Here is a 26,092-nt window from a genome sequence, read left to right as displayed (position 1 = left end):
CTGGGGCGAGGCCAGCACTGCCCTTCAAGCACCTGGTGGTGATGCTCCGAGAACCCCCTCAGTTACTCTACGTGCAGCCCCGGGAAGTGCTCAGCTGCTGAGTCTGGGGCCTTGAGGATATCGTGATCCCCCTGCGTGGGGGGCGGGGGGGAGGCGGTTTTTTGGAGTGTGTCACATCCAAACCTCAGGAGGGCAGAACCTCCGGCTTCTCTCGGGCTCTCCTCTCACCTGCTGCTGCGTTTGGCCCTTGCTCTCGCATAGTAAGCTTCATAAGATTTCGGTTTCAGCTCCAGTGCTTTAGTGGCAAATTCCTCCGCCATTCCAAAATCCTGCCATCACAATAGGTGTGTAGATAAGTCATTGAATATACGATGCGCACGCACACACACACACAAAATTGGTGGAAAAAAATAAATATGACAGGGATGTATTTTGCTATGTGGACTTGGTATTTTTAAAATGTATATCACAGTGAGGTGGAATCCAATGATCCAGCCTGGTTCTGTGACATCAGAAGAAGCCCCCCACTTCCTTCCAAGCTGGGCTAAGGGGAGGTTTCCTTAGCCTCCCCCGCCCCCCTGTTTGCTGGCTTCTCTCCGTCTGGCAGCTCCTGCCTGTCTCCTTGCCACTGGGCCACCACGACCGCTAAGCAAAGACTGAGGGGCTTGAATCTTGAGGACGGCTCCTCTTGGAACCAAGAAGCTGGACTAGATGGAGCGGAAGGACCTGTCTGAAACTTTGGGGTCAGCCAATCTTCTCTCCTCTTTCCCTAAGACACCTGACCAGCGGGGAAGTTCAGCACCAGCTCCAGGGACACCTGGCTCCATCCTGAAGGCGTGGGGGGGGGGGAGGGGCTTTGACTGCAGAACTTGCCTCTCCTCGGAAGTATTTGCAAGTGAAAACACTCACAGGGCAAAGTTTTCTCTGTTGAGTCCCAACTAGATTCCAAGTATAAGCAGCACACACACAGGCACGCACGCACGCGCAGGCACGCCCATCTATAAGCCCCTTCTCAGCTTGTGGGTTGCAGGGGAGGCTCCCAGCTCCAGGAGGAGGGGAGGGCACTGGGACAGGGGAGAGGTTGGCAGAGTGAGTTGCTGCTCTAGGAGAAACTTCCGTTTCACAAGACAAACAGCAGAGTCCTCACCAGGTACCTCTGTTTAGGATGGCGCTATCTTTAGACCCCATGGTTAAATCCACCCTGATTCCACCAGTATCCTCCAGTCTGCATATGCACAGATATATATATATATATATTTTAACAAATCAGAGAGCTGCAACAGCTGTTTTATATGGCAATGATTTCTTCATTGCTTGAAACCAATCTCAAACCATTGCTTGGCTGTTTCAGAACTGTCAAATGCCAGTGCTCTGTGAAGGACAACCGGGTCACCAAGAGGTGGAGGTTCTTGCAGGCCCGTCCTGGGGAAAAGTCCGGTCAGGCGCAGGGGAGGGAGCCGGGGAGGGAGGGGTCTCGGAGGGGCCTCCTGGGGGGGAGGGGCCACTTACGTTCATTTTCCTCCGGCATCGCGAGAGGTTGAGGAGGAGGGACACCTTCAGCTCCCGGAAGGTTTTCAGGTCTTCTCCGAAGCCTTCGCGGGGGAACTTCTTCAGGGCGTACTGGTATCGCTGGGCAGCCTCCTTCACTTTCCCTTTCTGGCAGAACAGCAAAGAGGTCAAAAGGCACCACTCAGCTTTCGACTTCAGGGCCACAGGAGTTGAGAAGCAGCCTCCTGAAGCGGCAGCGGCACAGCACAGCTCTGCCACAAAAAACTGGGGACCGCGGGAGAACCTCGCTGCTGCTGAATAAAGGTTTGCGTGGAACTCATCCCAAAAGGCCTGCCTTTGCAGAACATTTCGCTTATTGCCTGTCAGTTTTTGACCTTTCTTGAAGGAGAGAAAAACTTAGGAGATGCAGAGTCTGTCAAGAACTGCTCGCTTTTGTTGTGGCTGGCCAGACTAACTGCGACGTAGGTTGCTGGAGCTGCTCACACAGCCGCCAGGCAGGCTGCAGCCGCTGGAAGGGGGCTCTGGGGGCCCTCCTGCCACCTCCACAGGCATCATCCCCCCTCCCCACTCCTCTCAACCACACCCAGCATCAGCAGGGCTGAGATACGCCGCCCATTGGGGAGGGGAGGGGAGGGAAATCGGGCAGCCTGCTCGCAGTCTCATCAGCACCGCTCTCTGCTCGGAACACCAGCCCTCAGCGCAAAGCTTTCCTGTCCATTGAGGATATAAACCAGGGGTGGCCAAACTGTGGCTCGAGAGCCACATGTGGCTCTTTCACACATATTTTGAGGCTCTCAAAGTCCACTCCGTTCCACCCCACTAAGCCAAGCCAGCCAGCGGCTTGAAGAATGCATTTAAAGTAAAAGTTGCTTTATTTACACCTCTCCCTCCCCCTTCTATTTTTTCCTCCCTCCCTCCTTCCTTCCTTCCTCTCTCTCTCTCCCGGCTCTCCAACGTCTGAAGTTCATGTCTTGCAGCTCAAACATCTGATGGTTATTCTTACATTAAGCAAGTCCAGCTACCCCCTGGGGTTAGTTTGAGTTCCTGACTGAAGAGGCCTGCCAAGGAACCACCCCCAGGATCCTCCCCTGTTGCTGGGGGGGAGGGGGGCAGAATTCACTATTCCAAAGAGCTGCCAGGAGGGCTGCAGCTCCAGGTTGGGGAGGGGAGGGGCTTCGATGGAGCAGCCATTTCCTCTGCTGCCTGGAGGTCAGTTGCAAAAGTGGGGGGATCCCCTGCCATCACCTGGAGGTTGGCAACCCTACACAGGACTCAGTTGCTCAGACACTTCCTGGCCTCTTTGCTGGGCACTTTGCGAAGCCCCTGGGAAAGGCCAAAACAGGGCCTGCCACACCCATCCGCCACGGGGTGCAGGCAGACGAAAGCACATGCTGCACCAATACTGCTGCTCATGGCCTTGGCCTTGCCCATAGGCTTGCCAATCCACAGCTACCAGCGGGGGTTCTTCCGCTTTCCCAGGCTCCTTCCCACCCCCAGTCAGCTGGCCGGCAGGGGAAGCCCCGCCCCCAGAGGACCATGTGCCTTTTCCACCTCTGGAGGCTCCAGTCTCCGATAGAAAGGCTTCCTCTTGGGATGGGGTGTCTGTGTTACTTGGAAGAAGATGGTAGCAACTCGTGAGTAGAGAGGCCAATCCCTCCCTTCAGATTCACTAGAAATGGGGGGGGGGGGGTGAACGTCTGCTGAGCACTTCATTATTCCCTATGTGGAGATCGATTCTCCTAGGGTATAATGGGGAATCTGGAGGTCTCAGGGGCTCTGGGGGAGCTGTTTTTTGAGGTAGAGGCACCAAATTTTCAGTATAGTATCTAGTGCCTCTCCCCAAAGTACCCCCCCAAGTTTCAAAACGATTGGACCAGGGGGTCCAATTCTATGAACCCCCAAAAAGGTGCCCCTATCCTTCATTATTTCCTATGGAAGGAAGACATTTAAAAAGGTGTGCTGTCCCTTTAAATGTGATGGCCAGAACTCCCTTGGAGTTCAACTATGCCTTGTTCCTGGCTCCGCCCCCGATGTCTCCTGGCCCCACCCCCAAAGTCTCCTGGCTCCACCCTCGAAGTCCCCGGCTATTTCTTGAATTGGACTTGGCAACCCTACATGCCCAGCACCAGACAGAGCCCCCAAATCTGAAGTGTCAGGAAATGAGGAAGGTGTGATTAAAGGCACCAAGAGCAAAAAGACTCCTGGAGGACCCATGAAACAATGTCTGGCTGGAAGTCGCTGCTCCTGCAGCCTCCACAGGACTTCTGGCCCTTGGGCTTCACCACCAGGAACATTTCTCTGGAATCACCAAATCCAGCTACTCTCAGCACTGCTCACACTTGGTGAAAATGAAAAACAGTCTGCAGCAGATTATGTGACATAATTAAATGGTGCAAATGTGCCACACTGTATGTTCCTTCCTTTTGCATAGAATCATAGAGTTGGAAGGGACCTCCAGGGTCATCTAGTCCAACCCCTGCACAATGCAGGAAACTCACAAACACCTCCCGCCTAAATTCACAGGATCTTCAGTGCTGTCAGATGGCCATCTAGCCTCTGTTGAAAAACCTCCAAGGAAGAAGAGTCCACCACCTCCCAAGGAAGCCTGTTCCACTGAGGAACTGCTCTAACGGTCAGGAAGTTCTTCCTAATGTTGAGCTGGAAACTCTTGATTTAATTCAACCCATGGGTTCTGGTCCTACCTTCTGGGGCCACAGAAAACAATTCCACACCATCCCCTATATGACAGCCCATCAAGTACTTGAAGATGGTGATCCTATCACCTCTCAGCCTCCTCCTCTCCAGGCTAAACATGCTCAGCTCCTTCAACCTTTCTTCATAGGACTTGGTCTCCAGACCCCTCACCATCTTTGTCACCCTCCTCTGGATCCGTTCCAGCTTGTCTATATCCTTCTTAAAATGTGGTGCCCAAAACTGAACACAATACTCCAGGTGAGGTCTTACCAGAGCAGAGTAAAGCGATACCATCACATCATGTGATCTGGACACTATACTTCTGTTGATACATTAGGCTCAACATTAGGAAGAACTTCCTGACTGTTAGAGCAATTCCTCAGTGGAACATGCTTCCTCAGAGATGATGGGCTCTCCTTCCTTGGAGGTTTTTAAACAGAGGCTAGATGGCCATCTGACAGCAATGAAGATCCTGTGAATTTAGGGGAAGGTGTTTGTGAGTTTCCTGCATTGTGCAGGGGGTTGGACTAGATGACCCTAAAGGTCCCTTCCAACTCTATGATTCTATGATACAGCTCAAAATTGCATTTGCCTTTTTAGCCACCGCATCACACTGTTGACTCATGTTCAGCATATGGTCCACTAAGACCCCTAGATCCTTGTCGCACATACTACTGCTAAGACAAGTCTCCCCCATCCTATGCATTGGATTTTTCCTACCTAAATGCAGAACCTTACATTTATCCCTGTTAAAGTTCATTCTATTGATTTTAGCCCAGTTTTCCAGCCTGTCTGATTGTGTTTTTCTTCTAGCCGTTGGGAATTCTGCAGAGCGATGAAACCCTGAACCCGGGATGTGCCTGCCATCCAGCCCCAGCAAGGATCTTCTGGAGCACCACCTCTGCTGCGCTTCTGGAGTCTGACGCCATGAGGCTCGGCCATGCAGCCTTCCCTCCCTCCAGCCCTGAACTACTGGACATCTATTCAGCACTCCTGTCATTTCTGGGTTTTTTTTACAAAACGAGACATCGATCTCATAATCCTGCTCCCGAAGTCCACAGGGCTCAAAAGAAAGTTTTAAAAAACAAGCAAGCCCTGAAAGCTGAGACTCTGGCTGTGGCAACAGCAGCAGCACACCTCCCCCCCCCCCCAAAAAAAAAAAACAGCTACTGGAGCTCGGGGGCCAACACCTGTGGCCGCCGCCTCACCTTGTAGAACATGTCCCCCTCTTCCATCAGCTTGCTCAAGAGGATGACCAGGATGTCTGGCTTGGAGGTGGCCATCGCCCAAGTGGCTGGACCTGTAGTGCACAGGATGCATGATGGGTAAAAAAACTCATCCAATGCAGAAAGGGGCGAGGGAGGAAGCACAGGTGGGAAGAAAATAGCCTGGGGAGGAGGTTTCTGCTGGAGAGAACAACTTGGTGCCCCCTGGCCCCACAGAGAAGCTGGGCTTTCAGAGGGGGCAGCCTTGCGATTCAGCCACTTGGGGAGACTAAGAACATTCGCCAACTGCTGCATCAGTGAGAAATGAGGCGTTTTGCTCCGGAGAAAGTGCGCCTGTCTCCACCCCATTCCACTGCTCCAGTGCTTTAGCTTTGCCTCGGCTCTGTTTGAGATTTCTGTCCTCCAAACCCTCCCGGAGTGGTCACTGGCTGCTCCCTCCTGTAGACTGGCTGGACTGACACGCTGCCCTTGAGGCTCAGGGAGGAAGGCAGACCAGTCCATTGAGGACTTTGGAGTGTTCATCAAAGGCCCCTCCCTAGCTAGCAGCATTTAAAACACTTTATAATAAAGCCATCTGGATCTATATCTGGTCTTGTAAACGCTTTTGTGACATCTTTTGTCTAATCAGCAGTCTGAAAGTGAAGAAGCCCTGGGCTTTGGGACAACCTTCTCCTCAGACCCATGGAATGCTCTGAATGACCAACTACACTCTCTCCTCACCCCCAATCTGATGCGCTACAGTTTAACAACCCAATTCTGTAACTGGCCTTGAAAGCCCACAGAAATATTGCTGGTCTTGTTAAGCAAATTAATCGTTAAGCAGGGACCCCTCATACAGGCAGAGTTTTCAGCAAGTATCAGGCAAAAGACACATCAGTAGTGTTTTAGCAGTGAATTAGACCTTGAGTTCAAGTTATTCTCCACAACAGTATGGAAAAAAATTAATTATTCAAAGGTAAGGGAACTTCCAACGATTCCAGGATGTGAGTGTGGCGGGGGGGGGGGGGATGCATGCAGGCAAAACCATCTCAAAGGAGGAAGCTGAGCCATCAGACCACCAAGCCAGATGTGGAGAGCAGGGGAATCTACCTCGTGGGCGACTCGGTAGCGTCTGACAGCCTTTGAAGAAAAGGAAAAAAGAACACACAAAAAAAGTTGTCGGAGAGGGAGAAAAAAATGGATGAAGGTGAATTAAAAAGAAGAAGGAAAAAGCAGCAGTGAGAGGCAGGCAGCAACGCAGTGGAGGCGGCAGCGACTTCCCCTTCGTCACGGGGGTGGGGGGGTGGGGGGAGAAAGGAGGTCATGCTGCACAGCTGGGCAAGCAGCCCCAACAGCCACATCTCAGCATCACCCGTCTTCAGAGGAGGAGCCTGCACCAGCACCCCTTGGCACATCTCCCCCCTTCAAGCCACACAGTGCCCGCCACGTGTTCTCCGGGCATGCTGGACAAGGCTGTTGGGAGGGCACAATCTGGGAAGACCCAAGCAGCTGTCTTTCCTTTCCTCTCCTCTCCTCTCCTCTCTCTCCTCCCTACCTATCTTGGCTCCTTTCTTCAGAAGGGTAACCACAACAGAAGTATTGCGGCAACCCACTGCTCTGTCCAGGGGGCGCATCCCACTGTAGTCCACGTGTTCGATCATGGCGCCGTTGTCCACAAGGAACTGAACCTGTAAAGAAGGAAACGACCGAATCAATCAGATCCATGCGACTAAGTCCAGGTTTCTGAGTCTCAAAGTGAAGGCAGTGTCAGACGTGTAACTTAGTTGTAGTATCATGATATATGTAATGTACTGCTTGACATAACTAACGCCATATTGTACTCTGCTGTGACCCTGCTTTTTACTAACCCTGAGAGCAGCAACCTGTAGTCTTCCCCAAGCAACCCCAAACCGCAAGGAGAGGAATTTCACACCCGGCCTAGAAGCCATCTGGGCCTTTGAAGTTAACATGCCCAAGGCAACCAGTGGGGAGCTTCCTGGGAGCAAGATAAGGGAGGTATGGGAATCACTGGGGAGGGACAGTGGCTCAGCGGTAGAGCATCTGCTTGGGAAGCAGAAGGTCCCAGGTTCAATCCCTGGCATCTCCAAAAAAGAGTCCAGGCAAATAGGTGTGAAAAACCTCAGCTTGAGACCCTGGAGAGCCATTGCCAGTCTGAGAAGACAATACTGACTTTGATGGACCAAAGGTCTGATTCAGTATAAGGCAGCTTCATATGTTCATATGTTCACTGGCTGTCTCTGAGAGTGTGAAAATACTATATTGTTTCCTTCCTTTGAAATGTACAAAAAGGCCAGGCACGGCCTTGGAAGTTATCAAACTCAACTTGCCTCTTTACTAGACTGATTGTTCTCAAATAAATTGATTAATTTTGCAACACTATGATCCGTCTCTGTTTGAAGTTCCTCGTCTGACAGGCAGGATATAGCTCAAGAGGGGGACCTGAACCAAATCTTACTTTCCCCCCTTTCACCTCATTTGACTGTTGGAAGTCTTAGAACAAGGAAAGGCCTGCAAACTGTAGGCCACGAGTCAGAGCTAAATAGCCCATGCTTTCACTGTGGTCATCAAAACCCAGCATTTTCTGTCCAACCCCAACCCCGTTCCCCTCTCGTTAGGTAGGACATGGGCTGGTGAACTATCAACGGCATGGCTAATAGCAGCATCCTGTGTACAGGAGCAGGAAAGCCCCAGGACACTCCTTCCTGACACGCTAACCAGAAGTTAGAAATGGCAGGAACCTGAAGTTCTACTGACCCTGCTAGTTCCTGATGGCAACTCATGAGTAAATGCACCACAAGGCCTAATTCAGATCAAGGCTGCTCTCCAGGAGAAGGAAGGATTTCTGCTTTCTCCTCTGGGCTGTTTTCGGCAGCTGAAACAACCCAGAGGCTGTGGGGGAAATGCGATTTGCTCCACTGGGAGTCAGGATGGGCACTGAATACAGAGGAAATAATGCTCCCGCACAGAGGAGAAGGCAGGAATTCTTCAGTCCTGCTCCACATTGGGGCCTGCTGCAGATTGATGTCCCTGGGGCCCAGCAGCTACAGGACAGTGGCAAGTCTCCACCTAGTGAGGCAAAAGCCACCCCATGACTCAGGAGGCTGCCTGTGAGGGTGTGCTGACCAATTCTGACACAGGGAAATTCCCTGGTGGCTCCACAGCCGCGGCCACAGTGAAGGGCATATTCCTGAGGAGAGCTCTGATGTTGTGATGAAGCTGCAAGAACATCTTGTGGGTTGTTTATAAAAACCCATGACATAGCAGAGCCTCCATCCCACCTGAAAGCTCTCACCCGGCACAATTATTTAGGACAATAAGGACCGTTTTCGCACACAGCTAACCTCGCAGTCACAATCCTGTTCCCTCCGCAGCGTCCGGTCGGATTTCGCACCATCTGCGCCGGAGTTACAGGAAGTGCCGCGGCTTTTGCGTAGCAAACGTAAACCGCTAAAACCCAGTTTACGTTTGCTACGCAGAAGCTGCAGCACTTCCTGTAACTCCGGCGCAGATGGTGGGAAATCCGACCGGACGCTGTGGAGGGAACAGGATTGTGACTGCGAGGTGAGCTGTGTGCGAAAACGGTAGAGGTCTTTAACTTCTCTACTGGAGAGAACTCATATGTCAGAAATTTGACCACTAGCTGTGAGCACTAGTTGTCATTCTGCCAACTCGTACAGTGCATGAACTGGCTGCCCCTGGATTCTGTAGGGGACAACTTCAGACGGCTCTCCCAGGCCAACATGGAGAGAATCCTAGGTGCTGTTAAGGCCTCTTAGACCCATGCCCATCAGGGCTGGCGGAAGCCTAGGGCAGCCAGTCCAGGAATAAAATAAAATAAGTAAATAGCAGTTCAAAGGGTGTCATTCTGATTTTCCTTCCCCAGACAAAACTTACCACCTCTGCATCCCCATAAAAGGCAGCCAGGTCCAGTGGAGTGCGCCCGTTTTTGTCAGCGTGGTCTGTGGAAGCACCACTCTCCACCAGAATTCGCACCACTGAAAGGTGGCCCTTCAGGCAGGCCCAGCTAAGGGCAGTTAGCCCTTCTTTGTCCATTAGGGAAATGGAGGCACCTGGAAGGAACAAAACAAAGGTGTCTTCTGCATTCTGGCAGTGTCTCCCAGGAGGGCCTCACAGATGAATCTAATGAATCACAGACTCATACAGCTGGAAGGGACCTCAAGGTCATCTAGTCCAATCCCCTGCACAATGGAGGAAATTCACAAGTACCTCCCCCCTACACCCCCAGTGACCCCTGTATCATGCCCAGATGTCTTCCCCCCCCCACCAAAAAAAAACCTGCCAGGATCCCTGGCCAAACTCGCCTGGAGAAAAATTGCTGCCTAACCCCAAAGTGTCAATCAGCATTTCCCTGGGCCTGTAAGAAAAGACCACGAGAACTCAGCACTGATGCAGCCCTTCCTGCCCTCCCTCTCATGAGCTGCCTCATTCACAGAATCAGCACTGCTGTCAGATGGCCATCTAGCCTCTGTTTAGAAACCTCCAAAAAAGGAGAGCCCACCACCTCCCAAGGAGGAAGCTTGTTACACTGAGGAATCGCTCTAACTTAGGAAATTCTTCCTATTGTTTAGTCAAAAACTCTTTTGATTTAATTTCAACCTGTTGATTCTTGTCCAACCTTCTGGGGAACAGAAAACAATTCTGCACCACCCTCTATATGACAGTCTTTAAAGTACTTGAAGATGGTGATCGTATCACCTCTCAGTTGCTTCCTCTCCAAGCTAAACATACCCACCTCTTTCAGCCTTTCTCCAGAACCCTCACCATCTTTGTTGCCCTCCTCTGGACATGTTCCAGCTTACCTATATCATTCTTAAATTTTGGTGCCCAAAACTGAACACAATACTCAAGGTGAGGTCTAACCAAAGCAGATGAAAGTGATACCATCACTTTGCATGATCTGGACACTATATTTCTGTTGATACACATTGTTCTTTTTAGCTACCACATCACACTGCTGACTCATGTTCAGTGTACTGTCCACTAAGACTCCTAGATTCCTTTCACACATACTGCAACCAAAACAAGTCTCCCCATCCTATAATGACGCACTGGATTTTTCCTACCTAAATGCATGTCAGGAATCTCTCTATTCCTGCCACGAATTTGCATTTACAGTACGCTCTATGTAACTGTATTCTGGGCAGGGAGGAGGGAAGCTGCACTAATTCCCATCACTTGCTGCACTAATTCAAATCACTTGGAGAGCCAGTTTGGTGTAGTGGTTAAGTGTGCGGACTCTTATCTGGGAGAACCAGGTTTGATTCCCCACTCCTCCACTTGCACCTGCTGGAATGGCCGTGGGTCAGCCATAGCTCTGGCAGAGGTTGTCCTTGAAAGGGCAGCTGCTGTGAGAGCCCTCTCAGCTCCACCCACCTCACAGGGTGTCTGTTGTGGGGGAGGAAGGTATTGTGAGCCGCTCTGAGACTCTTCAGAGTGGAGGGTGGGATATAAATCCAATATCTTCTTTTTCTTCTTCTTCTCTTATTGCCATCTCTTAATCCAATCTCTTCATCTACCTCACAGGGTGTCTGTTGTGGGGGAGGAAGGGAAAGGAGGTTGTGAGCCGCTCTGAGACTCTTTGGAGTGGAGGGCAGGATATAAATCCAATATCTTCATCTACCTCACAGGGTGTCTGTTGTGGGGGGGGGGGAAGGGAAAGGAGATTGTGAGCCGCTCTGAGACTCTTCGGAGTGGAGGGCAGGATATAAATCCAATATCTTCTTTTTCTTCTTCTTCTCTTACTGCCATGGCACCTGAGACCAGGGCTCTGTTCCACCTGGCCTGGCCTTGGAGACTCTGAGAAGCAGCATCTACAGACTGATTGCTCTGGGAACTCTTTTGAACGGACTCTGGGCAGGAGGGAGGGAGGGAATGCTGGCGCCTCATCATGACCCTTAACCTAGGCTAGATGTACCTGCACTGGAACCATCATTTCCAGTCCTGACAAAACCCTTCTCATGTGAAATAGCTTTGCTTTCAGCTTACAACTTTGAAACTTTATCTATCTCATCAGAGAAGTTTGTTTGTCTGACACTTAGTTAAACCTGACAATGCAGAACTTTACATTTATCCCCGATAAAATTCATTTTATTTTTTTCAATCCAGTTTTCCAGCCTGTTAAGATCATCCTGGATCCTGACTCTGCTTTCTACTGTACTTGGGACCCCTCCCAATTTAGTATCATCTGCAAATTTAATAAGCATTCCTTCTATTCCTTCATCCAAATCATTTATGAAGATGTTGAATGGAGCAGGTCCCAGGCAGCGTCACGTTCTCCGGGTGCAGGCAGGCAGGAGTCCAAAGCCAGTCCAAGGTCAAAGTCCAGGAAGTCAAGCAGGAGCCAAGTCACCAATGCGGAATCACAAACCAGAATCAGAAGTCAATGTCCAAAAGCCAAAAGGTCTGGGTGCCAAGGAAATCAAGCAGGTCAGGATCAGGAATCAGGAAGGAGCGTGGATGCAAGCCAGAGAATAGACTTTGTTGCTTTCACAAGGTTACCAGGTCCTGGGTGGGAGCTATATGGGAGTCTCAATCAGTCTGCTCCCTGGGTGGCAGTGACTCTGCTAGAACTCAGGGCTGAGAGATCTGAAGCATCGGTGTGCCACATGTCTTCGCTCTGAAAGTTCTTTCCGGAGCCTGCTTCGAACTCTTGAGATGGGAGAAGAAGAGCTTGAGGAGTTTGATCGTCAACAGCTGACACTGGTGCCTGGAGAGTGATTGATGGGCCAGCTGCTGTTTGTTCAGCTGAGGAACTGGCTGGCAACTCTTCCAGGTCTGTTAACCCTTCCAGCTCCTCCTTGTCAGGGCTCATCACAGGCAAATCCTTGAGGGCCTCCATTCCTGGGGCTTGTTTGTTTCCTCCAGAGATACTCCTGTCATCCCCTGTAGTAGTCGTTATGCCAATCGGACAGACTTCCCGAGAGAAGCACTGCCGGCAGGGAGCTTGCTGCTCCTTAAAAGGGCAGGGAATAGCGTTTAGAAAATTGAGCCAATCCACTCACTCCAAGGAGGCAATTCCTCAGGCCCTCGGCTCGTTCCCCAGACTGGGCCAGTGGCTTTTGAGGCCCAGCCCAGCAGATTTACCTGAACGAGGCCCAGAGACAACGGGGCTGCTAATCTACTGAGCATAGCACAGGAACATTGGGACACAAGGATTCTCAGGTGAGAAGGAAGAACTGTGTAGGAGATCTCTGCTACATTAACCACCAGTTATTGGTGAGTCCAAATAACTCTTAAAGGATGTAGCACACAAGTGATAGGATGAGTGAAAGCTCAACAGCAAAAGACCACGGCATCTAAGCAGAGAGAAAATCAAATAGGTTCCAACACATTTCTCTTTCCCGAGGCCTAAACTTTTCTCTGAGATGTTAAAGAAGGAGCCCAAAATGTCATGATGGTTCCAGGTTTGTTTTTCAGGCTCTGTACATTTCAGGTCACCTCCTTCTCCACCTCCACTTCTCTTCTGACCCCTCTTCAGTCTCTTTACGTGCTGTCAAGAAAAAGCCTTTCCTGGTCTGACTTTCCTTGATTTCCAAAGCCCCAAATCAGGCTTCAAGGCCTACGTGTTGTTGGCTGAAGTTTAGTCCAGCAGGGGAGAACGAGCAAGGATTGTAAACTAACCTTGGGCTCTCACACCTGCTAAGATAAGGCTGATTGCTAGTAGGCTAATGTGGACTTACCTTTTTGGCTATTGCACTGTCAACTGCAATTACGTGATCGTCAGGGTGGGGCCTGACTGAGGCAGCTAATTACTGATCAGGTAATTTTGCCAAGTCATCTAAATTGGGACGAGGTAATGGGTGAGCAGCCCCATTCGGCAAATCCGGAGTGCCCTTGGGGGCTGAAACACTTAATTACCCACAACTTTGTGTTGATGTCGCCTGTGGCATGGCAGGGAGCAGCCTGCCCTTCTGCACGACTCCGACCAGTAGCAGAAATGCTGCCCGACTGAGAATTCAAGGAGCCGGGTCTGCCTGGTGACTTTGCCGGTCCAAATGTTTTGATGTTCAGTTAGTATTTTGTTCCTGGTGTTTTTATTTTCTTGCTCCTTGCCTTCATTCTGTAACTATTATTTGCTTTTAAAATAAAAGCCTTAATATTTTAGCACCAGGCTGTATGTTGGCTTGTTAAGAGTTCTCCAAGGATTCAGTGTTTTATAACCCTTGGTCACATTTTTGCCAGACACTTTTGTTTCAGTTCCCCAAAGGAGAAACACACACACACACAGACACATACACACACATATGTGTGTGTGTGTATAAAATCCAAATGCCAAAATAACCCAGACCCACTCTATAAGTAGATTAGATTTAGATTTATCGGATTTATATCCCGCCCTCCCCGCCAGAGCAGGCTCAGATATAGAAAACTTTTCTGTGTATTGCTACAGATTAGAAACACATCTTTCTAACACTGAAATTCAAAACTCTTGTAAGAGGAGCAGGTGTTCAATTCTAGTGTGGCTGATTTTGGCCACTGTTTACAGCTGTGTCTGGATGTGTCACATTCAGTCCCACTCTATTTGCTGATGACCGTTCTGGGTTTGGACCCAGAGCAGATTTCTGTTGACAAAGAATCATAGAGTTGGAAGGGACCTCCAGGATCATCTAGTCCAACCCCCCGCACAATACAGGAAACTCTCTCCTGGGTTAGAATCATAGAATCATACAGTTGGAAGGGACCTCCATGGTCTTCTAGTCCAGTCCCCTGCACAATGCAGGAAACTCACAAATACCTCCCCTTAAATTCACAGGATCTTCATCGCTGTCAGATGGCCATCTAGCCTCTGTTTAAAACCCTCCAAGGAAGGAGAGCCCACCACCTCCCAAGGAAGCCTGTTCCACTGTGGAATCGCTCTAACAGTCAGGAAGTTCTTCTTAATGTTGAGCCGGAAACTCTTTTGATTTAATTTCAAACCATTGGTTCTGGTCCTACCTTCCGGGGCCACAGAAAACAATTCCACACCATCCTCTATATGACAGCCCTTCAAGTACTTGAAGATGGTGATCCTATCACCTCTCAGCCACCTCCTCTCCAGGCTAAACATCCCCATTTCCTTCAACCTTCCCTCATAGGACTTGGTCTCCAGACCCCTCACCATCTTTGTCGCCCTCCTCTGGACCCGTTCCAGCTTGTCTATATCCTTCTTAAAATGTGGTGCCCAAAACTGAACACAATACTCCAGGTGAGGTCTTACCAGAGCAGAGTAAAGCAATACCATCACATCGCATGATCTGGACACTATACTTCTGTTGGTACAGTCCAAAATTGTATTTGCCTTTTTAGCCACCACATCACACTGTTGACTCATGTTCTGCGTATGATCCACTAAGACCCTTAAATCCTTTTCACACATACTACTGCTAAGACAAATCTCCCCCATCCCATAACCATGCATTGGATTTTTCCTACCTAAATGCAGAACGTTATATTTATCCCTGTTAAAACTCATTTTATTGATTTTAGCCCAGTTTTCCAGCCTGCCAAGGTCATCCTGTATTTTGTTTCTGTCTTCTTCTGTATTTACAACCCCTCCCGATTTAGTATCATCGGCAAACTTAATAAGCATTCCCTCTATTCCTTCATCCAAATTATTGATAAAAATGTTGAACAAAACAGGTCCCAGGACAGATCCTTGAGGCACTCCACTTGTCACTCCTCTCCAGGAGGATGTGGAACCATTCACAAGCATTCTTTGGGTGTGATCTGTCAATTAGTCTGGGTATGCATGATTCTTTTTAGCAGTGGTGGGCTGGCCATTTTTCTCCCACCATTTTGGTTTCAACTATTACTGAAAAAACCCTCTCATCCAATTAATAAACTTCTGTAACATGTCTAGCATTCATAAAAAATATTCTAAACTGTGATGCAATGCTTGCATAATCTCATCAGTTCTTACCACTAGTGGAAGTTAACTTCGAGAGTAATCAGCTTAATTGTGGTTTTACATGGAAATTCAGCAGTTCTGGGGTCCGTCTCAAGAACTAACCTTGTGCCAGTAAGAACTCCACGGTGTCCAAATGACCCTCTGAAGATGCCATCATCAAAGGAGTTCGGCCTTGTTTATCAGCCATGTTCACATCTGCTCCATGAGTGAGCAAGAGGTCTACAATCTGGATACAGAATAAGATGAACTATTAAAAAATCAAGTACAATCCAAGCAGAACAGGTTGCCTATCTGTAGCTGTTGTTCTTAAAGTGTATTATTTGTGCAGTCACATCTATGTCTTCCACACTTCTGCAGATCACCACTTAAAGCCCCCTGCCTCTAAGACTTTGGGCACTGGCTCCACCCATTCTGACTATACTGATGTACATGCCTAGAGGGGCAGAGCCACCCCTCTCCCTCTCATCAGTTCTTCCCTAGAACGATGCTGCAGATTAAAGAAAGCAAATCTTGCAGAGGAAGACAGTGGGTTGAATGACTGCCCAAAGAACATCAGTTATAAGTGAGCAACCTGATCTCCTTCATGGTCTCCGTACAGTCACACTTATGGGAAAAGACCATGCCTTTGTGGGACGTGGGAACAGGTGAAATTACCAGCACTGTTTTGTTCTGATCTGGTGCTCACATCCACAGCATAATTCCTCCCATAATGTCAGTATAATGTAGCAGACCAGAATTTGGAAATCACCACTCTGCTACGAAGCTCATGGGGGCTGGGGTGTGTGTGTGTGTAATTTGGGGCCAGTCGCTCTTGCTCAGCTTTATGTGCCACACATGGGTGGTGGTAAGAATACAGTGGAGGGAAAGGTCAGGCTGACAGACAAAAGAGAGACTAGGCGGCTGCTGGGCATGGGAGGGTTTTGCTTCAGGTTCCCAAGAGGGAAGCAGCATTGGCTGAGCATCCTTGGACAAATGTTGGAAAAGGTCTGCACACTAGACAACAACGTCGTTCATTGCAGATGTGATCCAGCACCTCAGGGGAAATCCACAGGGCCTTTGTTGGATGACTGCAGTGCACAAATGAACTGGGATCCTTTCCGAAGGATGCAGAAGAGCCCCGCAGAATCATCCCCACACCACACTCTAACAGCAAACTTGGTCACTCTTTGGATACTTTAATCCGGTGACTGGAGCTGTGAACAGGCAGGACAGATCATTCCACAAACCTAAAAAGGGCCCTAGGTTTGCAAAATAATCATTAAAAAAATTGAAATCTAAAAGAAACAACATTGGGCATCTTAAAACACCTGAAAATGATAAAAGGAGCATCTGTATCTTTAAGTAACCGTTTCCCTCAGTGGCTCTCACTCAGCAACCACAACATTGTAGGCTTCAGTTTCTGTCAGTCAAAAGGCAGGGGGAGGGAGCAGGGCCATGTCCAGCCCTATTCTGAGAGAGAACTCATTGGGGCCAGGCCTCGCTAGGGCTGCCAGCTCCAGCTTGGAAAATTCCTGGAGATTTTGGGGTAGAGTCTGAGGGGGGGGCAGGGTTTGGGGAGGGTAGAGGCCTCAGCTGAACATGAAGTGCATTGGCCATTTTCTCCGGGAGGACAGATTTCTGGTGTCTGGAGTTCAGTTGTAATTCTGGGATATTTTCAGGTTGGCCCCTAGAAGCAATCTCCATATAGATGACTTGATACCACCTGCCTTGCATGACTGAACTAGGCCTCACTGCTTGCTACTGTTCAAAGCAGCCACGCTATGAAAACCAGTGTGGAGAACAGAGCTTCATGTCTAACTCATTTGTTATCAGGGCTGGATCTGACATAAATGAAACCTCGTCAGGCCAGGCCATGCGTATCATAAAATGTAATGCCAGGTCACGGAGATATAAACTTTTAAAAGGACACAGACAAACACAAAGATTTTTTTTCAATACTTAAAACATGTTCAGATGTGTGTCTGTAATTTGCAAACCTACTTTTGATTTGTTGACATTCATTACAGAAATCTCATGGTCAATGCCCTGAGCCTAAGATCCAGAGAAAAACATGAGACGGCTGAGCATTGCCAGCTTTTGTATGTAAGTTTTATCATGTGCTGATCACCCAATGGAGAAAACAGAGGCTTAGTTCTGCAGTTCCTATTTATTTTATTTATTTATTATGTTCAATTTATATCCCGCCCTCCCTGCCGGAGCAGACTCAGGGTGGCTTACATGTTCCTGCATATACATGAAATATAGAAGTACATTAATATGCGATCGAGCAAGCCTGGCAAAGCGAGCTGTGATACAGAAGGAAGCAAGAGAGAGAGAAGGAAGCAGATAACTGTCAGTTGCTCACGAGCCTGATAGGAGCCCTCCAGGGGCCTGACCTGGCCCTTGGGCCACATGTTTGACACCCCCGCTCTAGGAGATTAAGGCTTGAATCCCCATCTTGCTGTGGAAACTCACTAAGTGACTTTGGACCAGTCACATAGTTTCACCTTAAGCTACCTTACAGGGGTGTTGTGAGGATAAAAAGAAGAATAGAATCATAGCTATTTAGCTGCCCTTTCAAGGACAACTCCTACAATGGGGAGGGACGGTGGCTCAGTGGTAGAGCATCTGCTTGGGAAGCAGAAGGTCCCAGGTTCAATTCCCGGCATCTCCAAAAAAGGCTCCAGGCAAATAGGTGTGAAAAACCTCAGCTTGAGACCCTGGAGAGCCATGAATGGAACTGTGGCTCAAGGGTAGAGCATCTGCTTGGGAAGCAGAAGGTCCCAGGTTCAATCCCCGGCATCTCCAACTAAAAGGGTCCAGGCAAATAGGTGTGAAAATCCTCAGCTGGAGACCCTGGAGAGCCATGAATGGGGCTGTGGCTCAGTGGTGGAGCATCTGCTTGGGAAGCGGAAGGTCCCAGGTTCAATCCCCGGCATCTCCAAAAAAGGGTCCAGGCAAATAGGTGTGAAAAACCTCAGCTGGAGACCCTGGAGAGCCATGAATGGGGCTGTGGCTCAGTGGTAGAGCATCTGCTTGGGAAGCAGGAGGTCCCAGGTTCAATCCCTGGCATCTCCAAAAAAGGGTCCAGGCAAATAGGTGTAAAAAGCCTCAGCTTGAGACCCTGGAGAGCCATGAATGGGGCTGTGGCTCAGTGGTGGAGCATCTGCTTGGGAAGCAGAAGGTCCCCGGTTCAATCCCTGGCATCTCCAAAAAAGGGTCCAGGCAAATAGGTGTGAAAAACCTCAGCTGGAGACCCTGGAGAGCCGCTGCCAGTCTGAGTAGACAAGACTGACTTTGATGGACCAAGAGTCTGATTCAGTATAAGGCAGCTTCATATGTTCATATGTTCATAGCTGGAAGTGTCCATAGAGGCCATCTAGTCCAACCCCCAGCTCAATGCAGGATCAACCTAGAGCAGGGGTGTCGAATTCATTTGTTAGGAGGGCCGAATCTGACATAAATGAGACCTTGAGGGGCCAGGCCATGTCAGGCCTACTTAAGATTAGGTAGTGAACGTATAAATTTTACAAAGAACACAGACAAACACAAATATATATTTTTAAAAACTTACAACATGCTTAAAATGTTAGTCCTCATTGGTCTTAAAGGTGCTTTCTTTGTATTTCTCACATGGGATCCAGGGAACTGGACAAAGGAAGCTCTGGCTTTTTCCTTCCTTCCCCAGGGACTTGGGGGAGGCGGGGGGAAGAAGCCTCAGTCAATAGAAGGAAGAGAGGCTTAGCTCAATAGCTCTGCTGTGCAATTGAGAGAGCCTGGCAAAGCACGCTATTCCTCCCCAGGGGAGGAGCCTCAGCCAATGGAGAAAATACAGGTTTTGTTTTGTAGCTCCTGTACAACTAAAAAATGTGTGTGTGTGGGGGGGTGGAAATCACATCGCCAGCGAGTGTATGAGCAAACCGAGGGAACTGCAAACCTCCACGCCGATCACGTCGGAGCAGGGGGTCGGGGCCCCCGATTGCCAAGGCCAAGTCTGCAGTACTACAGTTCAGGGAACCAATCCTGGAAGAGTCCGAGAGGGAGGACGGAGAGGCCCAGCTGACGGGAAACGACAATGACCTGCTGTGAGGAGCACGCAACAGCAGGTCCAAGCCACGGCCGCACCACTACGAGTGAGATTATCTGGGACTATGTATTACGTGCCCATAACTCTAGTGAACCCCATCACAAAGCGGTTTACTTGCATTAGAGTCCTACTGGACTCGGGGTGCTCGAAAGACTTACTATCGCCTAGCTTAGCAGAGGCGCTGGGACTGAGAACTGTGCCCCTTATGTGTTTGAGCAGATGGACGGGAGCCCAATGAAAGGGGAACCGTGAAGCATGGGAAGGACAGGTTTCTTACCTGTAACTGGTGATCTTCGAGTGGTCATCTGTGCAATCACACATATGGGTAATCCGCAGGATTGGCCCCGACCTCGGAGAGTTCAAAGCAATCTTGATCGTAGATCTGGCGCGCCTCCCACTTGTCCTGGGAGGAGGCAGCTACTGCGCATGCCTGGACAAGGGGGAGGTGCTTAGCCACTCAGTTTCTTCCCGCCGCCGGATAGGTGGAAATAACTGTGCTAACTAGCTTCCAGCAGCGGGGAAGGCTGGGTGGGTCTGTGTGATTGCACAGATGACCACTCGAAGATCACCAGTTACAGGTAAGAAACCTGTCCATCTTCTTCGTGGTCTCTGTGCATTCACACATATGGGTGATTAGCGAGCCATTTCTTCGGAGGTGGGTGCTGGATCTGTAAGAATATGTAAGGTTAGAGCGTAACGTAATGATAGTGGTACTCACAGTGGTTAGTCGAAGATCGACCGTAGCACCGCTTGTCCGAAGGAGGCATCTCGCCGGGCACGAACGTCGAGAGCGTAGTGCGAGGCGAAGGTAGATGTGGAGGACCAGACGGCTGCGGCGCATATGTCCTCTATAGGGATGCCTTTCATGAAGGCGGACGAGGTAGCCACGGCTCTGGTTGAGTGGGCTCGTATATGTTGAGGGATGGGTTGTTTTGCCAGCTGGTAGCAGAGTTCGATGGCAGCAACAATCCATTTGGAGAGTCTCTGAGTAGATATTCTGCTGCCCTTATCATGGGTAGCGTAGGTGACAAAAAGTCTAGGGTCTTTACGGATTTGGCGGGTTCTGTCTATGTAGAAGGCTAGGGCTCTCCGTGCATCCAGGTTGTGGAGCGCCCTTTGTCCCGCGTCCGCGGGGTGCTGGAAGAAGGCTGGTATAGTGGACTGTCTTCCTAGATGAAAAGGAGAGACGACCTTGGGTAGAAAGGTCGGGTCAGGTCGGAGGATCACCGTACTGTTATGAAATATCGTATACGGTGGGTCCGCTCTGAATGCGCAGATGTCACTGGCCCTCTTACCTGTGGTGAGGGCCGTAAGTAATGCCGTCTTCCATGACAGCAGGTGTAGTGGGATGGAAGCCATGGGCTCGAAGGGCGGTTTCATGAGTTGGCTCAGGACTAGAGACAGACTCCAGGTGGGTAGAACTTGTTTGATTGGTGGGTGTAGGCGAATGATGCCCTTGAGGAAAGCTCTGGTCGCATGGTGAGAGAATACCGTTGTGCCATCGATGCGGGGGTGGAAAGCAGAGATGGCTGCCAGGTGTACCTTCAGGGAAGAATACGACAGACCCGCTCTAGAGAGCGTTAAGGTGTAAGTTAGTACCTGAGGTATAGTGGCATAGTTGGGGTCGAAGTTGTGCTGTGAGGCATAGTGTGAGAAGCGTTTCCACTTCAGTAGATAGGATTTCCTAGTAGATGGTTTTCTGGAGTTCACTAGGACCTGACGGACCTCCGGGGGGAAGTCTAGAAACTGATTCTCCAGGCTGTTAATTTGAGTGATGCCGGGTTGTGGTGAAGGACCCTGCCGTCCTGTTGAGAGAGGAGATCCCGTGTTTGAGGGAGTTGGATGAAGGTGTTGTTGGACAGGAGCAGCAAGGTCGTAAACCAGGGTTGGCGGGGCCACCATGGAGTTATGAGGATGCAGTTTGTGTGGTCTACCTGAATCTTCTGTAGAACTCTGGTGATAAGTGGAATGGGGGGGAAGAGGTAGTGGAGTGTTCCGTTCCAAGTTTGTAGGAAGGCATCCCCCCTGGAGAGGTGGGATGGAGGGCCTCTCGTGTAGAAGCGGGTGCATTGGGCATTTGACGGTGAAGCAAATACATCTATCTTCGGTTGTCCGAAGATGCTGAAAATCTGTCGGATGTATCGGCTGTTGATGGACCACTCGTGGTTGTTGGTAGAGTGGCGACTCAGGGCGTCTGCCTGGGTGTTCTCGACCCCTGGTAGGTGTACGGCCGTGAGGAAGATGCCCTGGCTTATGCTCCAATGCCACAGTGCCAGGGCTCTTTTGCAGAGTCTGACGGAGGCGGTGCCGCCCTGCCTGTTGATGTAAAAGACTGTGGCGATGTTGTCGGAGGTGATCTGGACGTGCTGGTTCCTTAGCGATGGGAGGAAGGACCGCAAAGCCTTGTGCACTGCGATGAGCTCCAGGCAATTTATGTGGAGAGAGCGTTCGTAGTCTGTCCACTGGCCCTGCACCGTGAGGTCTTCCAAGTGGGCTCCCCATCCCCACTTGGAGGCATCTGTGGTTACAATCACCGAGGGTGGTGTCTGCTTGAATGGCATGCCCTTGTAGAGGTGACGTTCCTTGGTCCACCATTTGAGGGATGGCACAATGTGTAGTGGAAGGGTGAGTAGTGTGGATTGATGTTGTGTGTGGGGGCGAAAAGTCCTTACGAACCACATTTGGAGGGGACGCATGTGCAGCTTCGCAAACCGCAGAACTGCTGTGGTTGCTGCCATGAGGCCTAGCATTCTCTGGAAAGTGAGCGCTGTTTGGGAGCGCTGGGCGATGATAGTGTTGGCCAGTGACAGTATGGCGAGTGCTCTGTCCTGAGGTAGAAAGGCCGTTTGCGAGAGCGTGGAGATGTCTGCTCCTATGAATTGAATTCTCTGGGTAGGGACTAGTTTGGATTTTGAGAGGTTGACTAGGAGGCCTAAGGTGGCCAGGGTGGAGAGAGTGGTCGAGACGTCCAGTTGTAGTTGCTCCCTGGAATGGGCGACGATCAGCCAGTCGTCTATGTAAGGGAAGATTGATATCTGTTGCTGGCGTAATGTGGCTGCTACTACTGCCATGCACTTGGTGAAGACCCTTGGTGCTGTGGAGAGGCCGAAGGGAAGGGAGCAGAACTGGAAGTGCTGCTTCCCTATGGCGAACCTGAGGAATCTTCTGTGATGATGATTGATTGTAATGTGGAAGTAGGCATCCTGGAGGTCTATGGACGCCATCCATGCTCGTTCTGGGATGAGCGGGAGGATTGCCTGAAGCGTGACCATACGGAATTTCTTGTAGGTTATGTGTAGGTTGAGTTTGCGGAGGTCGAGAATGGGTCGGAGTCCTCCGTCCTTTTTTGGCACCAGGAAGTACCGGGAGTAGAAGCCGGTGCGATGGTATTGGGGTGGGACTGGTTCTATCGCGCCTTTGTCCAGCAGAGACGCGATTTCTGTCTGCAGGGGTGCGGACGGGGGTGTGGTGAGGAATCGGTGGTGCCTTGGAGTGGAGGTAAACTCTATTAGGTAGCCTCTTTGAATGATGGCGAGGACCCAGGCGTCTGATGTTATGGTCCTCCAGGCAGTGTAGAATGGTTGTAGTCGTGTTGACCGGTTTGGCTGATGGAGGGAGACTGGACGGCTCGGGGGAGGGAGGTCAGAGAGACGGTTTGGATGTGGTTGAAGGTTTCTTGGTTGTTTGGCGTCTGTTTTGAAAGGAAGGTTTGGACTGCGGTGGTTTGCGCTTCCATGATTCCTGTTGCCGTGGGGATCTGGTCCCTTTGTATTGGCTGGACCTCCAGTTCCTTTGCCGATTGGATTGGGTCAGAGGTTGGGAGACTCCCAGTCGTTTCGCCCTTTTCCTGCCATCGTCTACTGATGTGAGGATGTCATCTGTAGATGAGCTAAACAGGCCAAGGCCATCAAAGGGCAAATCTTCCACCTTATATTTGATGTCTGGTTGGAGGGAGGAGGACCTGAGCCACGCGTGTCTGCGGAGTGCTATGGCTGAGGCCAAGGTTCTGGAGGAACACTGTGCAGCGTGACGGGCAGTGTTGATTTGCTGTTTGCTCACTCTGGCCATTTCTTGCAGGGTGGTGGTGGCTGACTTTTGGGATGCCTCGGGCAGGGATGGTACCAATGCGGCGAGGGAAGTGGTCAGGTTGTGGGTGTATGCGGAAAAGCATGCCATGTAGTTGAGGATTTTGGTTGTGGCTGTAGTGAGGGCGTAAATCTTTCTCCCAATCGTGTCGAGTTTTTTGCCCTCCCGTTCTGGTGGTACCGGGTGTCTGGTCTGCTTCGACTTCGAAGACGAATGCACAATGATCGAGTTCGGAGCCGGGTGGGTGAACAGGAACTTGGAATCAGGTGCATGTATCTTGTACAGAGCTTCAACTCTCTTGGATGTTGGCGGTACTGATGCCGGTTTGTCCCATGCTTCTTTGAGTGTTTCTAGGAGGACGGGGAGCATGGGAAGAGAGGAGCTGGATGGAAGATCCGCATGCACTAGATCAAATACGACGTCCGAGACTCTGGGAGCGTCCGTATTGAGTTTCAGATTTAGCGAGCTTGCCATGTTTGCTACGAGGTCGAGGTAGGATCTCGGGCCCTCAGACGGTGATAGGTCTGCTGGCTTGGCTATGTCGGAGTCTGGGGATTGTAGGTCCGAACCCGAAGAGTGGTCGGAGTCGGAGAGTTCCTCCTCGGATCCGTCGTCGGTTCCTTGGTGCAGGTCGGGCTGAGGTGTTGTCTTGGGAGCCGCGTGTAAGGATCCCAGTGGCGACGGGAGTTTCGGTTCGGCGCCGAGACTCGTAGGGTCGTCATGGTGGTGAAGCGGTTCGACCGATGCAGTTTGGAGTCTATGTGTGTGATCTCGGTAGCGAGGAGACTCTTGGTAGCTATGGTAATGGCGATCGTAGGAGGGTGATCGTCGGTGCCGTCTTCGGTTCCGTGGGGATGGAGACCTGGATCTCGATGGAGAGTAATAGTAGTGTCTCCCCCTGCGGTGGCTGCGGGAGCGTCGGCGGCTGCGGAACCTGGTGCGGCGGCGACTGCGGGACCTGGTGCGGCGGCGACTGTGGGACCTGGTGTGTCGGCGACTGCGGGACCTGGTGCGTCTGCGACTGCGAGATCGTGGTCTAGTCGGGAGAGCTCTCGGGGTCGAGGGTTCTCTGATGAGCGCGTGGGCGTCTATTGGCTGTGCGAGATCTATGAATTTAGTGGGGTCGAGAGGCCGGGTCCTGACGGACGCGGTAGAGTGCGTATCCAGCAGCTGGTCTGGTGGGGAATTCGGAATGGACGGCGACTTCGATGAGATGCGGATGATTTCCAACGGAGTGATCGACGGTGTTGCCGTCGACTTCGACGTCGGAGTCTTCGGCATCGATCCGGAGGTAGTGGCGCTCGGGTTCGGTGCCTTCGGTTTGGTGGTCGGGTTCGAGGCCGAGTCGAGAGGGCGGTTCTTGTGCTTTTTCGAGCTAACGCTACCCGTCGGGTCCGAGTGGGCAGAATCGGAGCGGCGGCGCTTTTTGGGGTCGTCCGACTTCTTGGAGTGTTTGCCGGTCTTAGGCTTACAGGGACTCTGTGCCACGGAAGCTGCCGACTGCGCCTCTCCCACGAGGTGTGGGGAAGATGGCGCGGGTTGTTTTTGTCCGCCATGCGGCATGGCCGGTCGGAGTGTGGTTTCCATGAGGTGGCTCTTGAGTCTCGCGGCGCGGTTCTTGCGGGCCTGTTTGCCGAATTGGCTGCAGTGCACGCAGGAGTCTGGACGGTGGGCCTCTCCAAGGCAGAACAAGCAAAGAGAGTGGCCGTCGGACGAGGGGATTTTGGATGAGCAGCTGGTACAGCGTTTAAAGATTATCTTGTCCCTTCCTTCCATCCGCCCGGGGAGGGGGGGGGGAGGGAGGGGAAAGTCCAGAAAGAATAGTAAGAGAAGGCTTTTTTTTTTTTTTTTTATACGATACCAGGAGGAGTAGAAGATGAAGAATTGAAGCGAAGAGAAGGTAATTGTTGGAGATTGCAATGAAGAAGTTGGAGATCAACGAGGAAGGTGCGATCCGGTCGGCGGTAAGGAAGAAACTGAGTGGCTAAGCACCTCCCCCTTGTCCAGGCATGCGCAGTAGCTGCCTCCTCCCAGGACAAGTGGGAGGCGCGCCAGATCTACGATCAAGATTGCTTTGAACTCTCCGAGGTCGGGGCCAATCCTGCGGATTACCCATATGTGTGAATGCACAGAGACCACGAAGAAGATCAGAGGTGTGCGCCCTGGGGGTGGGAGAGCACTGGGAGCCCCACACCTTCATCATAGCCCTGGCAGCCAAGTTCCAAGCAGTTCTCAGCCTTGAGTGGCTGGCTGAGCATGACCCACTCGTCCAATTTAAGCTACCAGCCAATAACAGCTCTAAGCTAACTGTATATATGGATGCCGACTGGGCTGGAGACTTAGCAGACAGCAAATCTACCGGTGGCAACATAACTCTGCATGGAGGAGGAGCTATAAGCTGGTCAAGCAGGAAGCAAGATAGTTGCAGATTCCACCACGGAAGCAGAATATGTTTCAGCAGCACTAGGCTGTCAAGAGATATGATGGCTACTTCAGCTATAGAAAGACATGGGCACAGATGTACCTCAGCACACAGTAGTGTATGCAAACAACCAAAGCTGCATTTACATTTCTGAGAAAGAAGATATGAATCCACATTCCAAC

At 50.7% G+C, this 26,092-nt stretch overlaps 1 protein-coding gene across 11 annotated transcripts in view; it reads right to left on the bottom strand.

Annotated features, from left to right (window-relative positions):
- Positions 1-26,092, bottom strand: part of TANC2 (tetratricopeptide repeat, ankyrin repeat and coiled-coil containing 2) — a 238,424-nt gene that overhangs the window by 2,989 nt on the left and 209,343 nt on the right. For 8 of the 11 annotated variants that reach the window (XM_060255815.1, XM_060255816.1, XM_060255823.1 and 5 more), the window contains 7 exons: positions 15,439-15,562; positions 9,324-9,499; positions 6,964-7,096; positions 6,519-6,548; positions 5,412-5,503; positions 1,510-1,656; positions 229-329 (listed from right to left, as the gene is read on the bottom strand). In XM_060255815.1, the coding sequence (XP_060111798.1) occupies positions 229-329; positions 1,510-1,656; positions 5,412-5,503; positions 6,519-6,548; positions 6,964-7,096; positions 9,324-9,499; positions 15,439-15,562 (803 nt within the window). The remainder of the gene's footprint in view (positions 1-228; positions 330-1,509; positions 1,657-5,411; positions 5,504-6,518; positions 6,549-6,963; positions 7,097-9,323; positions 9,500-15,438; positions 15,563-26,092) is intronic. The other 3 variants (XM_060255817.1, XM_060255819.1, XM_060255824.1) reach the window with 1 other exon arrangement.

This window comes from Heteronotia binoei, chromosome 15, assembly GCF_032191835.1.
Source record: "Heteronotia binoei isolate CCM8104 ecotype False Entrance Well chromosome 15, APGP_CSIRO_Hbin_v1, whole genome shotgun sequence".
In the NCBI taxonomy this organism is placed as follows: Eukaryota; Metazoa; Chordata; class Lepidosauria; order Squamata; family Gekkonidae; genus Heteronotia; species Heteronotia binoei.
This window is presented reverse-complemented; position numbering and strand designations above follow the sequence as displayed.